Source organism: Carassius auratus, chromosome 25 (genome assembly GCF_003368295.1).
Source record: "Carassius auratus strain Wakin chromosome 25, ASM336829v1, whole genome shotgun sequence".
NCBI classification, from domain to species: domain Eukaryota; kingdom Metazoa; phylum Chordata; class Actinopteri; order Cypriniformes; family Cyprinidae; genus Carassius; species Carassius auratus.
In genome coordinates, this window is record NC_039267.1 from 5,845,698 (window position 1) to 5,867,037 (window position 21,340).

The following is a 21,340-nucleotide window of genomic DNA, read 5'->3' on the forward strand; positions in this document are numbered from 1 at the left end:
AAAATACACTAATGAGGAACAAGACATATTTAAAAAAAAAATGTACAGCTCCCACCGATCAACAATAAAGTGTATTGTGCGGCTCAAGGACTCTGTGTAATATGATATCAGTGTCTGTTTCAATCACTCATCCGTCTCAAACAGTTAAGAGGTGTGAGGATGAAGCATGCTGTGTCCTGTCTCCTAACTGGCTCTCGGTGAGGTAACATCCAGGCCTCTCACACCTATCAAAGCCAAATGAGAACATTAATGCGCTTCAGACAGGACTCATTTCTTGTGTCCATACGGTCTTCCGGGAGTCCATAGCTCCTTGCACTAAGCCCCTTTTTCAAATTCACACACCGTCCCTCGAGAAACATGATTAAACTCTGTACCTCTGGGAAAGAAAATGGGCAAAATTACTTCTTGGCCCCATTTTATGCAACACAAAAGAAGCAGAGCACTGGTTTAAAGTGGGAATATACATAGTTCTTTCTTAGACTCTGAAAAGTAAAGACTTTTTTTAAAAACGCCCCACATCTAGGGACCTCCTCTGGAGCACAATACAGCCCTAAACACAAAAGCAATGTCCTGTGTGATTCTGCAAACACTTCTTTCAGATAACACCTGTTTCCCACCTGAATTCCTTTCTTTTCCATCAAACCACATCTCACACGGACAAGCTTCCTGCTCCTTTATTATTATGTAGGAAAGTCTTCTGTGTGACTCTAAACATACCCGTAGGTGGAGGTGTGGTGCTTTGTCATTCAGACATTCAGATTTAAACCGAATCAGATATTTGAGCACAGTGAGTAAGCACTTATGGGTGTACTGTAGCTATAATTTATCTCATTTATCATTTGAAAACTATTTTAATAATGATTTTCAATCACAAGAGATCCAATGTAATATTACAAGAACACAAGTTTTGTGGCTAAAGTGTACCGTTCAATCCGTTATTTTTTACCGTTACCGTTAGTGTACCGTTATTTTTTAGCGTGGTGCTGACGTGGGCAACATGAGTTTGAATCAGGCTCGCAACAACATTTATTGTTCCACAACTTTTCTCCTTAACTTTACTGTCACCCATTAAGGATGTACGAAACCACAGATTTGCAAGATCAGGTAGTTGGTTTATGGCCAGAAAGACTAGTTTTAGTTGACCAAAGTTTTAAGGAAATCCTAAATAATTAGGTACGTTTTTAGGTTGTTTTATTCACTTTATTAGGGGGTGTTCACATTAAACATGCTCTTTGTTCCATAACTAAATAATAAAAAACTAAACCAAAAAAGTTAAAAATAAACAATATCATTATATAACTTATTATAAATAGTAATGAATGGTTAATTAATGGTAATTAAATAAATAAATTAATTGATTATTTATTTATTTTATTCTAAAACTACTGGACATTACTGACCGCAATATATTCATTAAAATTGTTAGTTCGTAAAAATAAAAAGAGAGGCAAAAAGGCTAAAAGTATAATCAGATTTTACATGGATTTAATGAACGTGCATGTCCATTGCTTGTCTATTATCATCTTTGAAAATAAACAAAAAATACCTTAAGAAAAGTGTGGGGGTTTGTTTTGTGTTTTTGGATCGCCTTTTCATGTACTTCTGCTGATGGCAGAGACTCAACAGCGTACTAGTTCGCCAGAACAGAATGACGATAACTCCCATAACCGCGAGTTTCCCCTGCGGGACGTGATATAGCCTGAACTGGCACTAGAGTCTCCGAGCGGGTCTGTTATCCCATTGTTAAAGACACAGCTTAAAATCACAGTATTTCCAATCCTCCGAGGCACACATTATGTTCACAAAGCCCATCGCTGCCTGAGTACACCAGTCTATTCATAATTTTACACTCACAATTTGCCATTATGAGATGCAGAAAGACATGGTGCTGTAAGGTAAAATTATATGAACCAGGCACTGTTTGCATGAATAGAGCTGCACACAAAACGTCCTTTAAATTAAATTAAATAAAAGGTGTTTTGCACTTTAACACACCCAGTAAGAACAAATGTAGCTCCGAAATGCCTCTTTAAAGAATGCAGCAACTGACTAGCATTCATTTTAGGTTTTGTATTTATTTACAAACATATGCTAAACATCTTAAAGCAGATGTACATAGCTTTCAAGTGCTAAGTCATAAAAACATATGCTAAATGTTGTTTGAACATCTGACAGAAAATACTTTAAAAATGAAATTTTCAGAATCAATAAATGGCAACACACAGTGTGGATACTAATAAAATATTAAAATAAAAAATACACAACATGATCATTTAAGATTTAATAATTTTGTTATAGAAGAAGAAAGAGACTATTGACTAGAGTGGGTGATATGCACAATACCTTATATCACGATATGAAATTATATTTCATGAGATTGATATATTACAAATATAGATATTATAGCTTTAAACTAGGTCTATAATATATAAAATATTAGATACTATAGAAATTAGGTATTTCTTGAGGCTATTATCAACATAAAAAAAACTAGCTAATACTAACCTAAAAAAAAAGAAGATAGCAATTAAATAAGAATAAGAAACTAACTACAGGCAATAAGACACTAACTACAGTAAAAAAAAATAAAAAAATGTTCAAAATATATAAATTAAACAAATTAATAAAAAAAATATTACTAAGAGTAGTGGGAGATTTTCTCTCTTTTGTCTATAACATTGTTTTTAACATGAAAAACTGTAGGCAGAAATATTAGACTGCTGTCACTTTAAGAGCTACCCGGATCCAATATACTGTAACATGTTTTCTTTCGTAGCTGTCAACTTTCAGTAGCAAAGACAGGCATTTTACTAAATTATATACAACCACAGAATAGCCAAGTATGTTAGTTGTGCTTGCAATACATTTCTTAAGTGCAGATGGATATGGATGCTGGAATATAAAACACTTGAGAAATATTAATTGGCTGAGATTATGTTAAATCCTCACAGTATATCCCCTCAGAAGTGAAACCAGTGTGATTAGATCTTTCTTTCATTGAACCCAGCGGGGGACTGTCAAATCTACTTATGGCATGCTTTCTCTGGCTAAAATAAGTACTAGCAAAGCAGAGCCAAATGGTTTATGATATCAGAGTCGACAAAGAGAGCACTGATCTCACAAAGGAGAAAAAAGGAGAAATATCATGCAACAAACAGCCAAATTTACACTAAAAAACAGAAGATAGAAAGTGTTTTGTTCACCTGTGAAACCACATAGCTGTTGCCACAACGTTTTGTACCATTTACAGCAAAAACTTTAACTCTTTGACTCGAGTCCAGTTTTCGTGCCTCTCTGAGGCTAAGGAGCCTCCTCAGGTAAACAGAGAGATAAGCTGAGCCATGACACAAGGAAAAAAACTACATATTGTTTGGAAACGAAAGGCGGTTGCTATAGGGATGGCTGCTAATTAACCACATGGCGCTGACAGACCTGAAGAGCTGCGGGACTGGGGACCGGGATCTTGTATGGGTCTGTGATGGGTGCGTGCAGATAAATTAAATCTCATACAGTTGCTATGGACGATGAAATAACAAAGGTGACGGCAAGCGCGAGGCTAAGGAATGCTACACAAATGGCAGCGTAGGAGGTGACAGGTTTGCCTCAGCGACCCAAGAAACCCCCCACTAATACCAGCCAATTTATTTAGAGGGAAATGCCTGAAGGAAAAAAATGACTGTGGACATGGGAACAAACAGGTGTCTGTTGGGAAAGAAATGTCCTTCTTTAGCATTTAACTTTTTATAATAAGGTTCAGTTTGTTAACATTAGTTAAAACACTAACAATGAGCAACTATTTATTAATGTAGCCTAGCCTCCATGTTCAATTATAATAAATTATTTACCCACTGATTACTGTATTTTTGGAAAAATATGTCACATTTTATTATTACATTTAGAAATAGCAATCGAAATAGCAGTAAATAAAACAATGTTTACAAACACTTTTGAAAAATCCTTGAAATTTAACAGTATTCAGAACAGGAAAGAAAAATATAAAATATGAGAAAAATAAATTATAGTAGCGTGCATTTAATTTTTTTTTAAATTATAAATGACATGTCTAAACCAGACAGGAAGAGGAGACAGGAAGTGGAGTGGGAGAGAGAGGGGGCGGGATCTGGAAAGGTCCTCGAGTCGGGATTCGAACATAGCCCGTAGCGCAATATGTCAGCAAAATGCCCACAAGGCTTTTGGCACAGACTCTTATTGTAAAGTTTAACCAAGATCTCAAAGAAAAGGTTTCAAGGGAACATTAGAGCATGGTGCTTGCAAGACCAAGGTTGTGGGTTCGATTCCCAGTGACTGCATGACTTAAACGCCTTGAATGCAATGTAAGTCGCTATGGATAAAAGTTTGTCCCAATTGCATAAACATAAATGTTTTAAAAGAAAAGGAAACTGGAAAAAGGCAAAGGAAATGGCAAGTTGGATTCGAACCCGCAACCATGAAAAAAAACTTTTGAAATAGCAGCGCTTTTATGATTTATAAGCTTGTCCACTTTTTCCATAATGAATCTGGATTTAACAACTGTTTGGTTTCCGAGTTGTTCCTAATAAAGACAGCTGGATACAAGTCCAAGCAGTGTGAGGAGGCTTCACTGTGGACAAGGCCAAGAGTATGTTCAATATCCTAAGAGAAAAGAAAATCAGTATTCTCTCTTTCCATGACATCAGCCCAGCCGGGAGTTTGAGGGAGGAGTGGAGGGGAGGGGGGAAGCTTTGGGGAATGAGGTGGAGGGGATTGGGAGCGCAGCTGGTGTCAGCCGCATGACCATCTGCTCCTAACTAATGGTTCACGCTGACTTTACAACAGAACCCAGGACAGCCAGCCTGTTCCACCGCCTGGCACGCTGGAGTCCCGTTTTTCCAGTTTCAGAGGCCCAACGGACCTCACCGTCTCACCCTGAGGACAAACAACTTCGAGACCTTTCTGATGAGCCTGTTCCCCGCTAACCACAACAAACAACTCACGATTACAAGCAGTCAAAACAAGCTTCAACGGCAGTCATAACGTTACATAGCTAGTCAAAATACATAGATCTGTTTGTAAAACCTCTATATTAAAAGTAAGTTTGATTTCAAAGTTGAGCTCATTTGGTTGGTTCAATTCAAACTTGAAAAGCTGGTCAGCTGTGAACTCTGGATTAAAACTCAAGTTGTGACCGAGCAAACAAACCAATGGTTGCAGTCTTTTTCAACTCACCATACATTTTTCCCTCATCGGACAGGATGATCTTCCGTCGTCCGCAGGGTGGATAGATGGCCAGGGCCTCCTGGAAGCTCTGCTCAATGTCAGGGCTCCACACGCCCTCAGCATCGTTGTCCATGGGCTTATCGGCCGAGTCGCTCATCCTCTCGATATCCTCGCCGGCACTTTCACTGCCGCTCCAGCTGCTGGGATCCATGGCAACAGCTGGGATCTCAGATCCCGAGCCTGGAGAACTCTAGGCACACTGACCTGGGAAGAGCAACCAATAGAAGAAAGAAACAAGCAAATGATTGGCCTTGTTTAACTTTCTGCAAAGAGCTAAGATAAGTCTTTGAAAACACAACAAGTCAAGCAGGGGTGAACAGGAAGAAAAATTGAATGATAGAATTACCATATTAGTTTATTATGGTATTTATAATGGTTTTTCAAGATACTTCAAAGAATACCATTGTATTACCATAATGTGGTCATTATGCAGTACAAAATCAAGTTACTTTAGATTTTTTTTCCCAACAATATTAAAAAAGAATATTACTTGGAATAAAATAATTATGAACCAAAATAAAAATAAGATTAAGATTAAAGATTAAAAGATTAAAGATTAAAATGAAGATTTCTGCCATTAGCCAAGTTTGAACATTTTTATATTTAAACTAATGACAAAAATAACAAAATTACTAGTACTTTAATTTAAATAAAATAAATTAAACAACTTAATAACAACTTAGTAGCAAATCATGGCTTACGGCTGTGACCTTCTAAACTCTGGCAGCTTCAAACTTCATCTATGCAGGGAAGAAAACTGGGCCTGTGTTAAACAATGCCATTGCATCTTCTAAAATGGCCAGTTTACAACTTACAATCTATTTGCGGTTTGGAAATGAAAAATAATAATTAACGCGGAGCACATGAAATACAATTAAAACATTCTCTCATCACCCATGAAAAACATCAAACCAAAAGCTAAAGATCAACACAAGATTGAAAGCCCATGAAGGAAATGAGAAAAAAACATAAGCCACAGTAATTTAGGAGGGGCACTTAGGCTAAACCAAAACAGCTGCTGTCTTAGAAGGGAACACTTACAAGCTGGAGATGACATCAGACCAGCTTTTAAATTTGTGGTAGAAGATTGCTGAATGACAAATGATGATCCTGTAGCTTTTGAGAGAGAGTGATTAACCCAAATCGCTCCTACGAGTCACTGTCGTTAGCATCAGCGCCACACAGTACGTTTCATGTTAAAGGAAAACTGCTTGCGCAAAAACGCTGCAGCTAATCGCAATCTCATTAGAACCATTACACTACAAATCAAGGAAACACTGCAAAAATCTGGCATCCAATCGCAGCCAACTGTTCAAATAAACAGCCAAGAGCGTTATGACATCAAACGTGTGTGTGCGTATGACTGAACCATTGAAATCTCATCTAAATCGTCACACAGAATGAATGCTAACTACAAAACTTGAGTTTTCAAGTCACATCTGGCCTAGCGGCTACGCTAATTGGGGAAATGCCCAGTCAAAACAGTGCTGCCTATTGTAGAACTACAAGCATGTGTTTCCTGTCAAATTTGACCAGGCTGTCTATAAAGGGTTGGAAACTTATTTAAAAAAAAGTACACTTTAGATACTGTTAATATATTTTAAAAGCATATTTAAAAATATATTTTAGTGTATATACGTTATGTATACATTTTAGTTTAAATTAACATTAAATGTTAAGTAGGGCTATCTTCAATTGTCTTTGAAATATGGTTAATGTTTACGTCCGAATATACTGACAAGCATTTATGGTAAACTAAATCTCTAATGTAATTTTTATTAAAACTTACATTTCATGTGTTTAAATATATTTGTAATTACACATTTAAAATAATAAAGTTGCAACTTAATACATTTATTAGCTTTAAATGTAATGTCAAATAACACACTGCAGTTAAAATTCAAATCAAGTATGTTAGTGAACACCTGAAAATAAGTGTACTTTTTTTCCAGCAGGACAAAATATTAAAACATATGGATTTATAATGTGCTTTACATTGTAGTACTTTACTTTTTATTTAAATAACATTATATATAGTCTGCAAGTATACTTTTAAAATGTGAAGTCACATTCAATACAATTAGTGCAATTTTTTTTTGTCTCCAGCTATTCTAATTGTGAAAACTAACAATGTAATTAGCTGTATATAAAAATAATATCATTTATTGCAAGTCCCCATTTGGGTAGCTAAATGTGTGTGAAAAAGTGTGTGACTGGGTGTCTCACTTACACTTCACAGTTGTGAAGGTTTCTTTTTTTTTGCCATACTAAATGCTGACATTGGTTTAAAAAAAAAAAAATAGAAAACCTCACTGCTGAGAGAGAGAGAAAAATTTGTGCATGTTGCAAAATGCAAAATGCTTGGACTCTTAAACATCATCTCCCTGACTTGGAGATGAACTTAACTGTAATCACTTCCAGCACAGTCGTGTGTGCACTTTTGGCTTTGCCCACAATTACACTGCAATCTGTAGTTTTCCACTTCTGGCAAATCATGAAACACTTACCGGATACAGTATTTGTACATTCAGTGCACTACATCAGAATGTAAAAATTTTTGTTGAGCTCTATGTATCTATTTCATGCCAAGGTATTCTTTCATGCAAATACTCCCTGATCTTGCGCATTACCAGCAGACCAAACCAGAAGTACATGCTCTAATTACATGAATGGTAATATCTCGGATATCTGAGAGATTCTACATGAGTTTTGAATTAGCATCAACAAAAGCAGACTGGTGGTTTGGACTGTGGAAGATTAAAGAGAGCCTGAGTGTGATGGTTTAATCGAGGAGAGAGAGAGGCGGCTCTCGACACACCACACATCCTCCCTGTAATTTACAAGACTTCACACTTCAAAAAAAGAAACTCTAGAAGAAAGAAGCCGTATGAAAGGCAAAGAAAGAAACTTAAGTAATATATAACCTACTTGTCTAGCAGGGATGGCTGACTATTCGATTAGTTGTCCTACAACCTACTAATTGATTAGTGGAGTTTACTAGTTCCTCTTGATTTTGTCCTGTATTTTTAGAATTTATATTTTCAGTAGTTAAAGCCTGTTCATGACTATAATGATAACTTTAAAGCTTTAATAATCATTTTAGTTTTATGAGAAGTCCACCTCTCAACTATAATGATAACGCTAAAGGAACAGTATCATTTGAAGTAACTTTCATAAGGATTTTTTTCCTGTTGATAAATGATTAAAAACCATGACAGTTAATCAGAATTAATAAGCTAATGAATGATAAAAACCTTGAAAGCCAGTCAGAATCCACGCAAATTTAAAGAGCTCGATTTAAACCAACGGATGACAAAACTGCAGCACGCTTTTATAATAAACACAACTGTATCGTCCGTTGGTGTAGACGCTAATTTAGTTATCACTACAGTTATCATTTTTGGTATGAATGGGCCTTTAGAGTAAGGTTTTAATTGGCATGGCTTTAATTAGCATAGATATTAGCTTGCTATGTTTTAGCTGTTGGATGGTTGAGTGGGAATTTATTTAGCTTATTTTATTTTATTTATTTATTTATTTTTTTCAAAGAGAAGTTTTATGAGCATTCCACCAGCAGTGTTACATTTTTAAGATGGCGCGTCGAGTTAAAAAACGCACAACTTTGCATCTTAAAGGGACAGTACGTAAAAAAATGTGGTTACCATTTACTCACCCTTGCGTTGATTTTAAACCTGAGAAAAAATGTCAGTAGGGACCAAAAATGCTATATTTTTCTAAAATATCTTCTATTGTGTATCGTAAAAGAAGGAATGGAACAACATGAGGGCGGGTACATGATGGTACAGAGAACCGTCCATTTAAACTAAACACATCGTGCATCACAATCAAGCTCTCTCAAAAAAAGACATTTGCACAAGCCGTCAGCTTGGGACGTCAGGACAAATCTCTGGGTTTTGTTATGTGCGCACATGTAACGTCCCATAATTCCCGGCTGTGAGGCGGGCGGTGGGTCCACCCGGGCGCTTCTGCTGCAATAGAGTGCCAGTCAAAGCCAAGATGTTGTGACTGCTGCAATATGGCAGTGCTTGATGCTGGAGAGCGCAGTGCTTGTGCCGGGGCCTCAGTGGCAGATGGAAGGCCGAGATTAGTCATGCAACAATGTACTGTGGTCACACTTACAATACACTTCACCCTCCAGGCAGCCTTGGCTGGCCAAACGAAAGGCATGGGTGCAATCCCGCACAAACTGGGAGGCACACATCCACCCCCGGCAGCTGTCTCGCTCCCTCTGGTCTACTCGCACTGCCAACGGATGAGGGTATCTCACAGTATACGTGTGTATGCTTGTGTGTGTCCATGTCCACGGGCAAGAACACCATTAAAGTGCCAGCTTGTTGTAATTAAATGTAATGATATGTATATGAGTACAGACAGTGTTTGCATGGGGTCTTAATAGTGTCGCAATGCTAGTGAACTCTCCTGTATGTGTCTGAATCACAAAATCTGCTTTATTCGATTCCAAACCATCACGCTGAGCTCTTTAAAGCATTCATGGGAGCCACTCACTCTCACTTCATTACCAGATGAAGCTGTAATCGAACCACCCGGCTCTCGTCTGCACATTAGCGGCTCCCTATTGATGAAGTTGGCAGCCGGGTCGACAGAAAACCACTACATTTCCGCCAGCCTCCACTTTGCGGCTTCGGTTAGTTTAAATGTATTAAAGAAACAGTTTACCAGGAGTTACAGTCATACATTGTGTTAGATGTTCAAAATTGCCCTGTGATTAGTTAAATTAAAGTAACAACTGGACTGTTTCTGTGCACGTACAGTGAGGGTTTTTTAAACTGGGGTTTTACACTTTGTTTCTGATATTATCAGTGTTATGTGGTTCTAGACAAGAGAGTTAAAAAATGAAAATAAGATAAAGTTGAAAACAATTTACATTTTGGAAAAAACATTCATAAATATTTAAATTTTCTGTTATTTTAGTGTTACTGCCACTCTTAAAGGTGCGCTGGAATTATGTTTCTTATGAAAAGAAAATTATATGAAAAAAAAATGTTGAAAAATGAAAAATCTAAAATTATATATATATTTTTTATATCTTTACTCACACATATATATATATATATATATATATATATATATATATATATTTTTTTTTTATATATATATATATATAAATAATATTTTTTGTTCATATTTTTGGCTTTAATGCAACAATGTAGCTAAAGAATAATACAAAACATATCTTTAAACAAAATGCTGTCTATAATACGTTTACGACATTATAAATAATACATTAAAATATATATCTGCCTTCATATTTTCAAAGGATCCTCACATTTGGGGGTTCTTGCCACTGAAAAGTATAAAAACTGCTGATATATACACATGTAACATAGGAACAACATAAAATATTTGTTAAATATGTCAATGAATGTTCATCTCAGCAACTTGAAGATACAATAGCGAACAAAAATCTGATTTCAGTGTAAAACAACAGAAAACCACTACATGCTCCATTCAATTAATCGAAACGAATGGTTGCATTAACCCTCGTAAGCCTATTCCGCTTTCATAACATGAGCTACATTGGAAATAACGGAGAAGGCTTATTAAGTTATTAAACTAAGACATAATGAACGAAGGGTTTTCATATATCCAGTGTCTGTAAGTGATCGCAAAGAGCCTTCCTCCAGTGCATTTCAAGTGGTGACACGAGATGCAGGCACAATGCTATTAGTCTCTATATTACGCTGTCATCAGCCAGGAAATTCAATTAAGAATGACCTAAAATCCCTTCTTTCAGTCTTTCTCTGAGAGAGAGAGGCTTTTGCATTTCAATGGCATGTGTTGTATAGCGCCCAGCACATCTTGTACTGTGATTGTCAGTGTAGTATTTGCTTAGATGAAACGGTGTCCTTTTATTTCTGCGGAGGAACCACGCCAGAGAATCCTTCTTTAAAGAAAGACTGCAAAAAAAAAAAAACATTATCTGAGGAAGACGTCTTGAAGATGCAAGAAATGTGAAGGGTTCTTAAGAAAAGGGCTGTGGATCCTATTCAGTAAGATATGCAAAGAAGCATCTTTAATCAGAAAAATTTCGGCCTTGTAATATATTTTCAGTGCCTTCATCTCTATAACCTGGCACGTGCTTCAAATGAAGTATTCGTCATGCTGATGACTAAAGCGGGGGTCTTACAAAACATGCAAGTCTTTGAGAAACCATCCTTGAGATGACATCTTACCAATCTAAAGATGTACTATCCATGGCTTCATTCAGCTGAACAGAAACTGCACAGCTTTACTCACTCACTCCCCAGGTTAAGACTTTATTTAATGCAATTTTGGAGGTCATACTAACCCGCTAATATCCAAGCAAAAATATGTCTGTGAACTGCACCGCATGGATTCCTAAGGGACGACGGGCATGCTAGCACCGTTGTTATTGCTTTCCCCGTGGCTATGTAATCCTCTCAACCAAGTGCTAATGACTTAAAAGTGACTGCTGGACTTCTGGAAAGTTATTGTTGAGTGGGCAGAGAAAGCTGGCTTGACCAAACAATAATGATAGAAAGGTTTTGCACTCACTTTTATTCAAATTTAGCAGCATGGAATCAGATGCTCCAGGATCAACATCATTTGTTGGTTCTGGAACAATATTCCTATCTTAACCTGCCCTTAAAAATCAATGAGTGGTTGAGAGCAATGACTAGTAATAACATTTCTGGTTGACACAGATAAGCTGATTATTATTTTCATTTTAGGGCCAATATTAAATTTGTGTACTATTTTTGTCCATAAATAAATAATAAAATAAAATAAAATAATTGTTAATATTACATGTACATTTATGTATCAAAAAATTATAAGGTATGTTATGAAAAAAATCTATAAACATTGTGATTTTTTAAAGATTACATTTAACAGTAATTTAAATATAAAAATTGAGGAAAATTTACATGCAAAATTATTTAACCATTATCTACTTCATAAATCAGTTGTTTTCAAAGCTGCAAGTGATTTTTAGGCATCACAACATAATAATGTACAGTATGAAAATTAGTTATTAATTTTAAGATTGGCTAAAGACTACATTTGTGTTAATAAATTATTAGTGTTTTGTTAAATTTAATTTAAGTGAGCGGTAGATAATGGCAAAGGTCATTAAAAAATAAAAATTGAGGAAATTAGCTTGAACAATAAATATCCAATATTTTCATTGTAAAAAGTCAGTTTTAATAATCACCTGATAACCGATAAATGGTCGATATTAAAACTGTATTGTGTCTAAATGAATGTAAAATACAGTAAAACACTAAAATCATTCATTTAAATGCTACAATAAATGTAAGCATCCTAATAATGTACAGTAATAAAACATTTATTTTGAGATTATCTGAAGATTATATTGCACAGTGTTATGAAATGATTAACGTATTTTCCGGACTATAAGTCGCACTTTTTTTCATAGTTTGGCTGGTCCTGCGACTTATAGTTAGGTGCGACTCATTTATCAAAATTAATTTGACATGAACCGAGAGAGATGAACTAAGAGAAATGAACCAAGAGAAAACATTACCGTCTAACTTATAGTCCAGTCCAATTTATATATGTTTTTTCCCTCATCATGACGTATTTTTGGACTGATGCGACTTATACTCAGGTGCAACTTATAGTCCGAAAAATACGGTAGTGTTATCAAAAATAAACTTTAATGCCAAAAGGTAATTTAAATATAAAAGAATATAGGAAATGAGCTTGAACAATGAATACAATGTATAGCGGTTAAATTATACGGTTTTTTTTTTATCCGTTTTAATATCGGCCGATAACCGATAAATGGATGATATTAAAACTGTATATTATTGGGTCTAAATAAATTTAAAGTAAAACACTAAAATCAATCCATTTAAATGCTATAATAAATGTAGACAGCAAATAAATTTTAATGTGCAGTATTAAAGTTAGCTAAAGATTTAAACAGTGTTAAATTATTAAGTGTTTTTAAAGAAAACTTTAAGTGAGATTAGATTACAGCAAAGGCCATTTAAAAATAATCATACAGGAAATGATCATGCATAATTAAATATATAATATCAATAAAGTAAAAAAAAAAACAGACACACACAAAAAACGTAATAAATCCCTAAAAAAGTAAATCAGAATTATGCCTATAACCGATATGCTACAATATATTGTGCATCCCTAATTAAAACAAATGTTACATCACCTAATTAACATTCATGAGAAAGAATGCCACAGATATTATCTGTCACCTCCAAATTCCTAAAATCTAATTGGTTGCTATAAGAACACATGTAAGATAATGTCCTACTTAAATGTCCAAATTCAGTGGCTACAGTGCCAGAGGCCAATGTACAAAATCCACTTCCTTGAAGACAGTCCAGGAGCGGACCAGCTTCCTCCCCAGTATTGTGGGGCAGACATGTTCTGTGATCACTCCACAGGCTCCATTCTTTTAAAGCAGGCTATTTTTCGCTGAGTCAGACCCCGCTATTATCCGATGTCTTCCTGGGGTGCCACTCTCCCCATGCCGTCCCACAATGCCTCCTCCAGGAAATGGAAGAGACGACGTGTTCAAATAAGTGTTAGCTCCCAAGAAGCATGACCAGTGTTTGCTCATAACCCTTCCTGACTGTCCAGCAGGGGACAAATACATTACTCCAAAGGGTGCCGTGAACTGCACTGCTTCATGATTTACCACAGATACGGTTTCACGCAGAGAACACAGACGGTTCTTATAAACGCAGAAGAAAGTCTTTTCAAAGATCTCAGTACATCTGATCAAATTGTATCAAAACAGAATTGCTCGCCCTTTCTTGGCATCTCCTGAAATCCATCTAGGACACAGCAGTGTCTTTTTTTAATCTACTGTTCCAAAAAAAAAAGAAAGCTTTTGTGCCATGTTTTTTGTTCGTTTTGTTCAGGAGCAGGTCTTTTTTCACTATTCTATCATTACAAAGGATGTATTTTATGATCAAGGTTCTAACTCTGCACTGAAATGCTATTTAAACAGCTGCATAAATGGTAAACTGGATGAAATAAAGGAAAGACTAACTGTAAGACCACCTCTGATTAATGCTGTAAGGGAGGTGTTTAACTGGAACTCTGAGCTTTGTGTTCGTGTCAGGAACTGACTCATTTAGTGGCTGATTTCACTCTGACTCTCCCTGAGCTGTTGTTCTGGTGTTTCCACTGAGCTGAGGAAACATTAAAGGAAAAAACGATTTTATGATAATAAAATAACCTGCACAAAGAAAAGCTCTTCTGTTCTCAAAGCTATGATCTATACACACAATAAAAACACTATTATGTGTATTCCCAGAACATTTCAAATGTTTTTAGTTTGCTTTTCTTCGGTCTCTTTTACTTGTCCTTTTTCTGTATTTAAATTTATGTATTTAAAATGCATTTATTTCATACTAAGTATACTACAAATACAGTTATATATTTATGTACTTAATAAAAAATACTCTGCAATTTTAATTTCAGTATGTTAAACTAGAACAGCTAATTTTGTATTTAATGCACTTTAATTACATGGAAGAAGTGCTGAAGCCCAACTAAAGACATAGTGAAATATATCTGATTGTGCTTAAGTAGAACGAGAGGAGAGGAACTTATTTCTGTATACAATATATGTCTATTAATCTGTCATCTTGTTTTTCCAGGGACAAATTTTTTTTCCATAATCTATTTATTATTACTTCCATGTTAATTTAAACAAGTAATCAGTTTGTCTATCTATAGCTATAGTATCTATTTGTTTCTTTCGTTAACCATTCAAAAACTTTTTCTTATTTTCTTTTCTAGAACATGTGTATTTCCCTCATGTCTCTCTCTCGTTTTGTTTTTGAATTCAACGTTTCCATAAGCTAAATCCAGCAACATTTACAAGTGCGCTGAAAGGGCGTGCGGACGTCAGTGGCAGAGTTCCAGTAAGGGTCTCTCTCTGGCTGTCCTTGGTCTCGTGGAGCGGTGGGCTGTGTGGAGAGAGGGGTCCTTTTGTGACAGCAGAGTTTACCTCAGGGCACGGCGTGGGCCTCCCGCTGCCCCGGTCCACAGAGGACACCCTATTGTTCCTGTGTTCCCTGAACAAAGCCGGCCACCCGTGCCCCTGCTACACACAGTCCCACTGAGCCATTGTTCCGCTGACAAACTCTCAACCCAAATTTCATTACATATGAATTTTCCTTTGTCGCCCCTTCAGGCCCCCCTCTCGCGTTTTGCTCCGACAAATCTTTTCGGATTTTGTATCCCACCCCCTCCCCAAACCAGTTATCATACAAGACTTGTTATTATGCATGCCAAAAGAAAAGGATGAAACGCGATGAACACGTCGCAAGACAAATGTTACATTATTCTGTAATCTGGTCAAATTTAGCGCAAGGACACGCCGAAAGCTTTTTTGCGCTCAATGTAAAAAATAAAAGTCCACAACTTCCTTTGAGAAGCGAATTTTGCCTCTTACAATACCGATCATAAGCACCTGTTGCTTAAATCCCAGGCATATTTGCCTCAGATATCTGAACTTATTTCTAAAAATACAGCAACGCTCAACAAAACAAGGGATTATTTTAGACTTTACATTACCAAAAATCTAAATATGTCACTATGATGATGACAAATGTCTGACTGAAAGTAAATTGAAATATACTTTTTTAATAAAAATCTTAATCTTAGAATTTCCCTCACAAAATAAAAAAAGTATAACAATAATAATAATCTAGTAATTGCATTTGAAAAAGTGAATTTACTTTATTTTATTTCCTATTAAAATTGTATGGAAAGCAAAGGTACATTAATTACAAGTGCCTAACTATTTGTACTTTGGCTATGTAAACACAGTCTCTCCCTCCCTAAACTTACTCAATCACCCTCTTTGCATAAAAAGACAAGTAAAAGAAAGGATAAAATGCAACATAATGGTGTTGATAAGCTAAATTACCAGATAACATCGAGGCACACACAAGCCATATGGTGCCTCCACCACTATCGCCTGTTGCTGGCATAACAATGGAGTCGGCTAGACAGTGAGTGGCAGCAACAGTCAAACAAATGGCCGTTCCTCTGAATAAGCCCAGCGCCAGAACGAGTACACAGTTTAGCATCTTTCAGCCTACAGGTGCGCTTAAGTGGCAAACCAGATGTCAGTATGGGAGCGGGACTGTTTGTGGAGTAATTCAGCCGCTCCACGAGCCCCTGCTTCAATAACAGTAGAAACAATGAAGGGCCCCTTCCCCCATTTTCCCACAATCCTGTGCTCCCCGAGGAAGCCGGCATTTTTTTTTTTCCACTTCTGACAAAGTTTCAGAAAGAGAAAACAGATTAATTAACTAACTGCGTCAATTGGTTCTCTCCTTCTAAAAGGTTCAATTACATACATAATGTTCATTTTTAAAGGCCACGTTTTAGTTACACAATAACGTTTAGGTTGCATATATGCTTATAAATGTCAGGTTTGGCTTCCAAACTAGACCATACATTATTACACTTCAAGATACTTATGAGGTTTTGATTCAATTATATGAATGAAAACTGTCACAGATACTGGTCTTTATTAGAGATATGCATGGTTTTGGATTGGGAGTATTGGTGTTTCAGTTTTAAAAGGGTCTCTTCTCTGTTTACAGAAGTTAAATAGACTGGCAAGTCAAAACAGCAACACAATAGTGAGGGGGGTCGATCTCAACGGAGACAAAAAAACACTGTCAGACAGTAGTAAGACAAAAAAAACAAACACACACACACACACACACACACAAAAACTACTATATGGGCTCATTCTAAAGTACTATACTACAATATAAGGCTTTTAAATAAGTGTACACACATTTATAAAACTATTCACAATGTCGAAAAAATATGTTGCACAAAATTAAGCAATCTTGATGATATCTGTTACATGTCAAAAACATATTTTCAATTTAACAGAAACAGTCTTAGTATATTGGAAAACAGCAATAAACACATATTTCACTCTCTTCTAGTAGTTAAACATGACAAGTGGTCTCCCCAAATGCTGTCTAGATAGTCAGCACACTATTTTGAGACCAGACCAGTCTCTATTTTAGTCTGAGGGCTTTCAAACATCCAGATTAATTATTAACAGAGGCTGGACCATGGACTTTCTCCCTAATCCTTTATTTATGTACACAAAACTGGCGTTTTCCAGGGAAGCAAACGGGAGTGTTAGTCCGACCAAATAAGCGACTAAACATCCGCAAGTGACTGAGGTCATGCTAATAACCAGAAATCAATGACACTGATTCAGTCATGCCAGAAACATGAATCACAGCGCGAGCTTAAACTTACTGTTAAAGTAAATATGAACTTACTGTAACAGCGAGACTGTGGTCAGCTGGCTGGCACGGATCGAAGGAAAAGTGTTTACTGAACCTCCACAAGTGATGAAAATCTCTGCGGGTGTTTTTACAGTCTACAAAAAAGAAAACATGAACCATTTTATTTACCTGCCTCTTTTAGCAGTGCATTTAGGATTTTTTCGTATCCAAAAGGCTGCTTATTTCTGCATTCTGCTTATTTTTAAAAACTGGGGGAAGGAAACTACAACCACTTTTCTCTTAATATTTACATATTAATCTATAATAAATAAGAGTAAACACAAAGTGTTAGCAAAACTAGCGGTACAAATAAAACAAACCATTTTTACACTTCGAAGCAATTTTACAGAGAATCAAAATGCAGTCTTTAACTTAGCATCGCTTCTGACAACTTAGTACAATAAAGCACAAACGTACCTCAGTCTTTTAAATGCGTCTGATGCTGAGCAATCGGATCGAGCGCACGCTCTGTTTATTTCCAGCTGAGCACTTTTTTTTCTTTTCGTCTGAGCGCGAGAGCGCGACTATTCCGCGTATCTAACAACGATGCGAAGTATGCGCGGAATGAGGACAAGAATGAAATGAACGCGAAGAACTGAGTTTGCGTTGGGGGCGGGGCTGGAGTGACGTCACTCGCAGAACTCCTAGGCGGAGGGAGGGGCCGCTGTGATTCATCAGTGACTCGACTCTTTTTTTGAATCCCTTCACTAAAGCGATTCATACAGTGGCCTTTCTGAATAACTAGAAGTCACATCGTGGCGAAACATCACTGGATGGTTTATTCAAACAATTAATTATCCACGAAATGACTTTTCCAGGAGCATGTCTTTATCTTTTTTTCAATTGGTGGCATAATCGAAGTCTACAACAACAACAATAATACCCAAGAGTTCAGTTTTTACATTTTAGTCATATGAGTCCATATTACACATTTTCCCAACTAAAAAGTCCCCTTCAGACTCGAAAGTAGGTTACTAATTAAATGATAGCTACTTCAGAGTATTCAAAATGTCATTTTTTCTTGCGGTCAGCAGTAAAATATATGTGTGAGTGCATGGAAATAAAGATTCGTTCACTTGATTATTTAAAGATATACCACTAAAGTAAAAGTTTAAGTTGTATTTATAATATCGACAATCTGTCATGTTAAGAAGCAGACTTAACGTTTCTTGAAACCTTTTGTCCAACCCAATACATCACTACATTTTACCGCCTAAAGAGAGGCGATGATGTTTTCTCTCTCTCTCTCTCTCTCTCTCTCTCTCTCTCTCTCAAACACACACAAATTTGAATAATGTCCGAAAGAAAGTCACTCAGGATTCTTGTTACATTTGAATTAATTCCAAAAAGGTTTAGGCGGATGTCTTTAGCCTATATTACATTAGTCTACACTGTGTAAATATATATTACACAAAATTTCCACTAGAAGAGCTCCCACAGAAGGGTTGTTAACTCTGATAACTGAATACTCAATCAAACTATTGCCATCTTGTGGTAAAGACAGACAAAAGTTGTCAAGGAATTACTTTGTTTCTACAGAACATCGAAACTGAAAGCCACAATAGCCTAACCAGAAGCCCACATTTTAGAGATTTAGTGGGGGGAAAACACTAGCTTATATCCCTTACAAACATTAACCAAACATGGTTTTACTACCATTTATTCAATTTACTTAAACCATGGCAACCACCAAATAAACTATGGTATTACTACACTAACCATATTTTAACCTGTAGTATTTATAGTAAAACTGTTCTTATACAAATGGTAATCTATCTGCCAAAAACATGGTCATTTGTGTTGATGTGTGTACCTCACATTCCCTACATTTTAAGTATAGTAAAATAGTAAATTTGTATTTTTGGGGACATTTACTTTGGTCCCTATGAGGAAACAAATTATCAATTATAGAGTTTTTTCATTATTTTTTTAAATCTATAATAGCAAAAAGTTGTGAGGGATAGAAATCACAATCATAAAAACCATACCATCTATGGAATGTCCCCATAGAAAATGGAAACCAGTGTGTGTGTGTGTGTCTTCACAATTTTACAGATTTTTTATAAATTAATTAATTGATAATTTAACATACGTGTGAATAACACTTAAATAAAAAAAAGAGGCTTGATTCTGAAGGTTAGAAAAAATAAAACCTTGCTTTCATCAAAAACAGCACTTGTTAATCGAGTAAAAATTGAAACATGACAAATACGTTCAGTGAATACATTTCACAGTAATGGCAAACAAAAAGGGTAAACATGGAAATCCTTGAAAATCAATGTGCTTTTACAGAAGGAGAGAGCAGGAGCGAGATGAAGGGGTGTAATTAAATGGTCATATAATTGGATCTGAAGAACAAGCAATGAAGCAGCTTGTTAACTTGTTACTGTTACCCCGTGAGAGCAAGCCAGCGTGCCTGAGCCTGCCATTAGCAGAATGTTGTTCTCACATTCTATAGGGACGCAATCAAAAAACAGCACGAAAAGGAAACCGAGAGGAACACCTTGAGCGTTTCTCTTCCCGAGAATGATATTCACTGAGAAAGGAGCACATGGGTCAAACAGAACATGAATTGTTCTTCGTTACGACATTCAGATTTGATTAAAACGTGTGTATGAATCAACTATAGTCAAAGCCAGTATAAATGCTCTTGGAGGTCATGTCTTTCCTGTGAATGTTTTATAAATGGAGCCCTCAGAGGCATGTTTGATGTTCAGGATGAATGCTCTTCTACCTTTGATGTTCAGTTGAATTTCAAGCCACTGTAACTTTGGAAATCCACACGCTAAGGGCCCGACCCCTCAAGTGACACTGACAAAGATGGATGGGGCTCCGAAACCCAAATTCAGAAGGATCACCGAACCTATAATTCACTTTCGAGGTCTCTGTACCTCCTTCATCACCTTTGTCATTCTTAACCTTTAAAAACATAAGCACTCTTAAAGCATGTTGGTAAGAGTGATGATTAGCGAAACAAAAAAAAGTGAGAAAGGTGAAGAGAGAGGCGAGAGAATTGAAGAAAAAGAAAATCAAGATTAAGAAAGAAAGAACAAATGTTACGAAAAAGACAAAATAATTGCAATCTAATGGTCGCAACACTGCAATTCAGGACATTACGCACAGGTCAGTCAATTACCCAGGTGTCCTTTCTCTAATTTCCCCCTCAGATTACACAAATCACCTGCTTTTGTGATAACCGGATGTCATAATGTGTGAAAAATGCATAATGTTCTCTTCCAGTATTTTAAACAAACAGCTACATATAGTGAAACATATAACTGTACGTATGCAACAAGTGATATCCCAAAATTCACATGGTTTGATGAGGAGAAGTGTAAAACGAAGGTAGTTCAGAAAATGAAATCTAGTCATTTCAATAATCGCATTATGGCAAAACTGTATGGATGATGCTTTATGCAACTTTATGCAGTGGAAAATGGACCAAATTTTGCTAATGTGACCTTTCTCAGTGTTTAGACTTACCATTTTTGAATAAACTGGTGATAAGACAAGTATTAAAAAAAGGGACTAGCATATCAGCCTATACACAGAACGCTGTGCTGGACAAATCGCTGCAAAATCGTACCATGATACATAAAGATATGATATTTTCTATAGCAAACCAGAAACAAGAATTTCAACGCTTCAGGCAGAAAAGTAATTTTCTGGAAAATGGAAGAAAAAAAATAAATCTATATATCGATATAAGTTTAGAGTATTTCTCTTCTGTTTAAACCAACAGTACTTGT

The 21,340-nt window shown here is 36.1% G+C and overlaps 1 protein-coding gene across 3 annotated transcripts in view; it reads right to left on the reverse strand.

The window, feature by feature from the left end:
• tead1a (TEA domain family member 1a) overlaps positions 1 to 18,170 on the reverse strand; it is a 36,571-nt gene extending 18,401 nt beyond the window's left edge. Inside the window, exons 1-3 of one of the 3 annotated variants that reach the window (XM_026202257.1) lie at positions 18,009 to 18,170; positions 17,586 to 17,686; positions 5,206 to 5,460 (exon numbers count right to left, since the gene is read on the reverse strand). In XM_026202257.1, coding sequence (XP_026058042.1) covers positions 5,206 to 5,407 — 202 coding nt within the window. In that variant the 5' untranslated portion in view covers positions 5,408 to 5,460; positions 17,586 to 17,686; positions 18,009 to 18,170. Of the gene's footprint in view, positions 1 to 5,205; positions 5,475 to 13,561; positions 14,289 to 17,585; positions 17,687 to 18,008 lie in introns of those variants that run through there. The other 2 variants (XM_026202259.1, XM_026202260.1) reach the window with 2 other exon arrangements.
• Between the last annotated feature and the right edge of the window lie 3,170 nt (positions 18,171 to 21,340).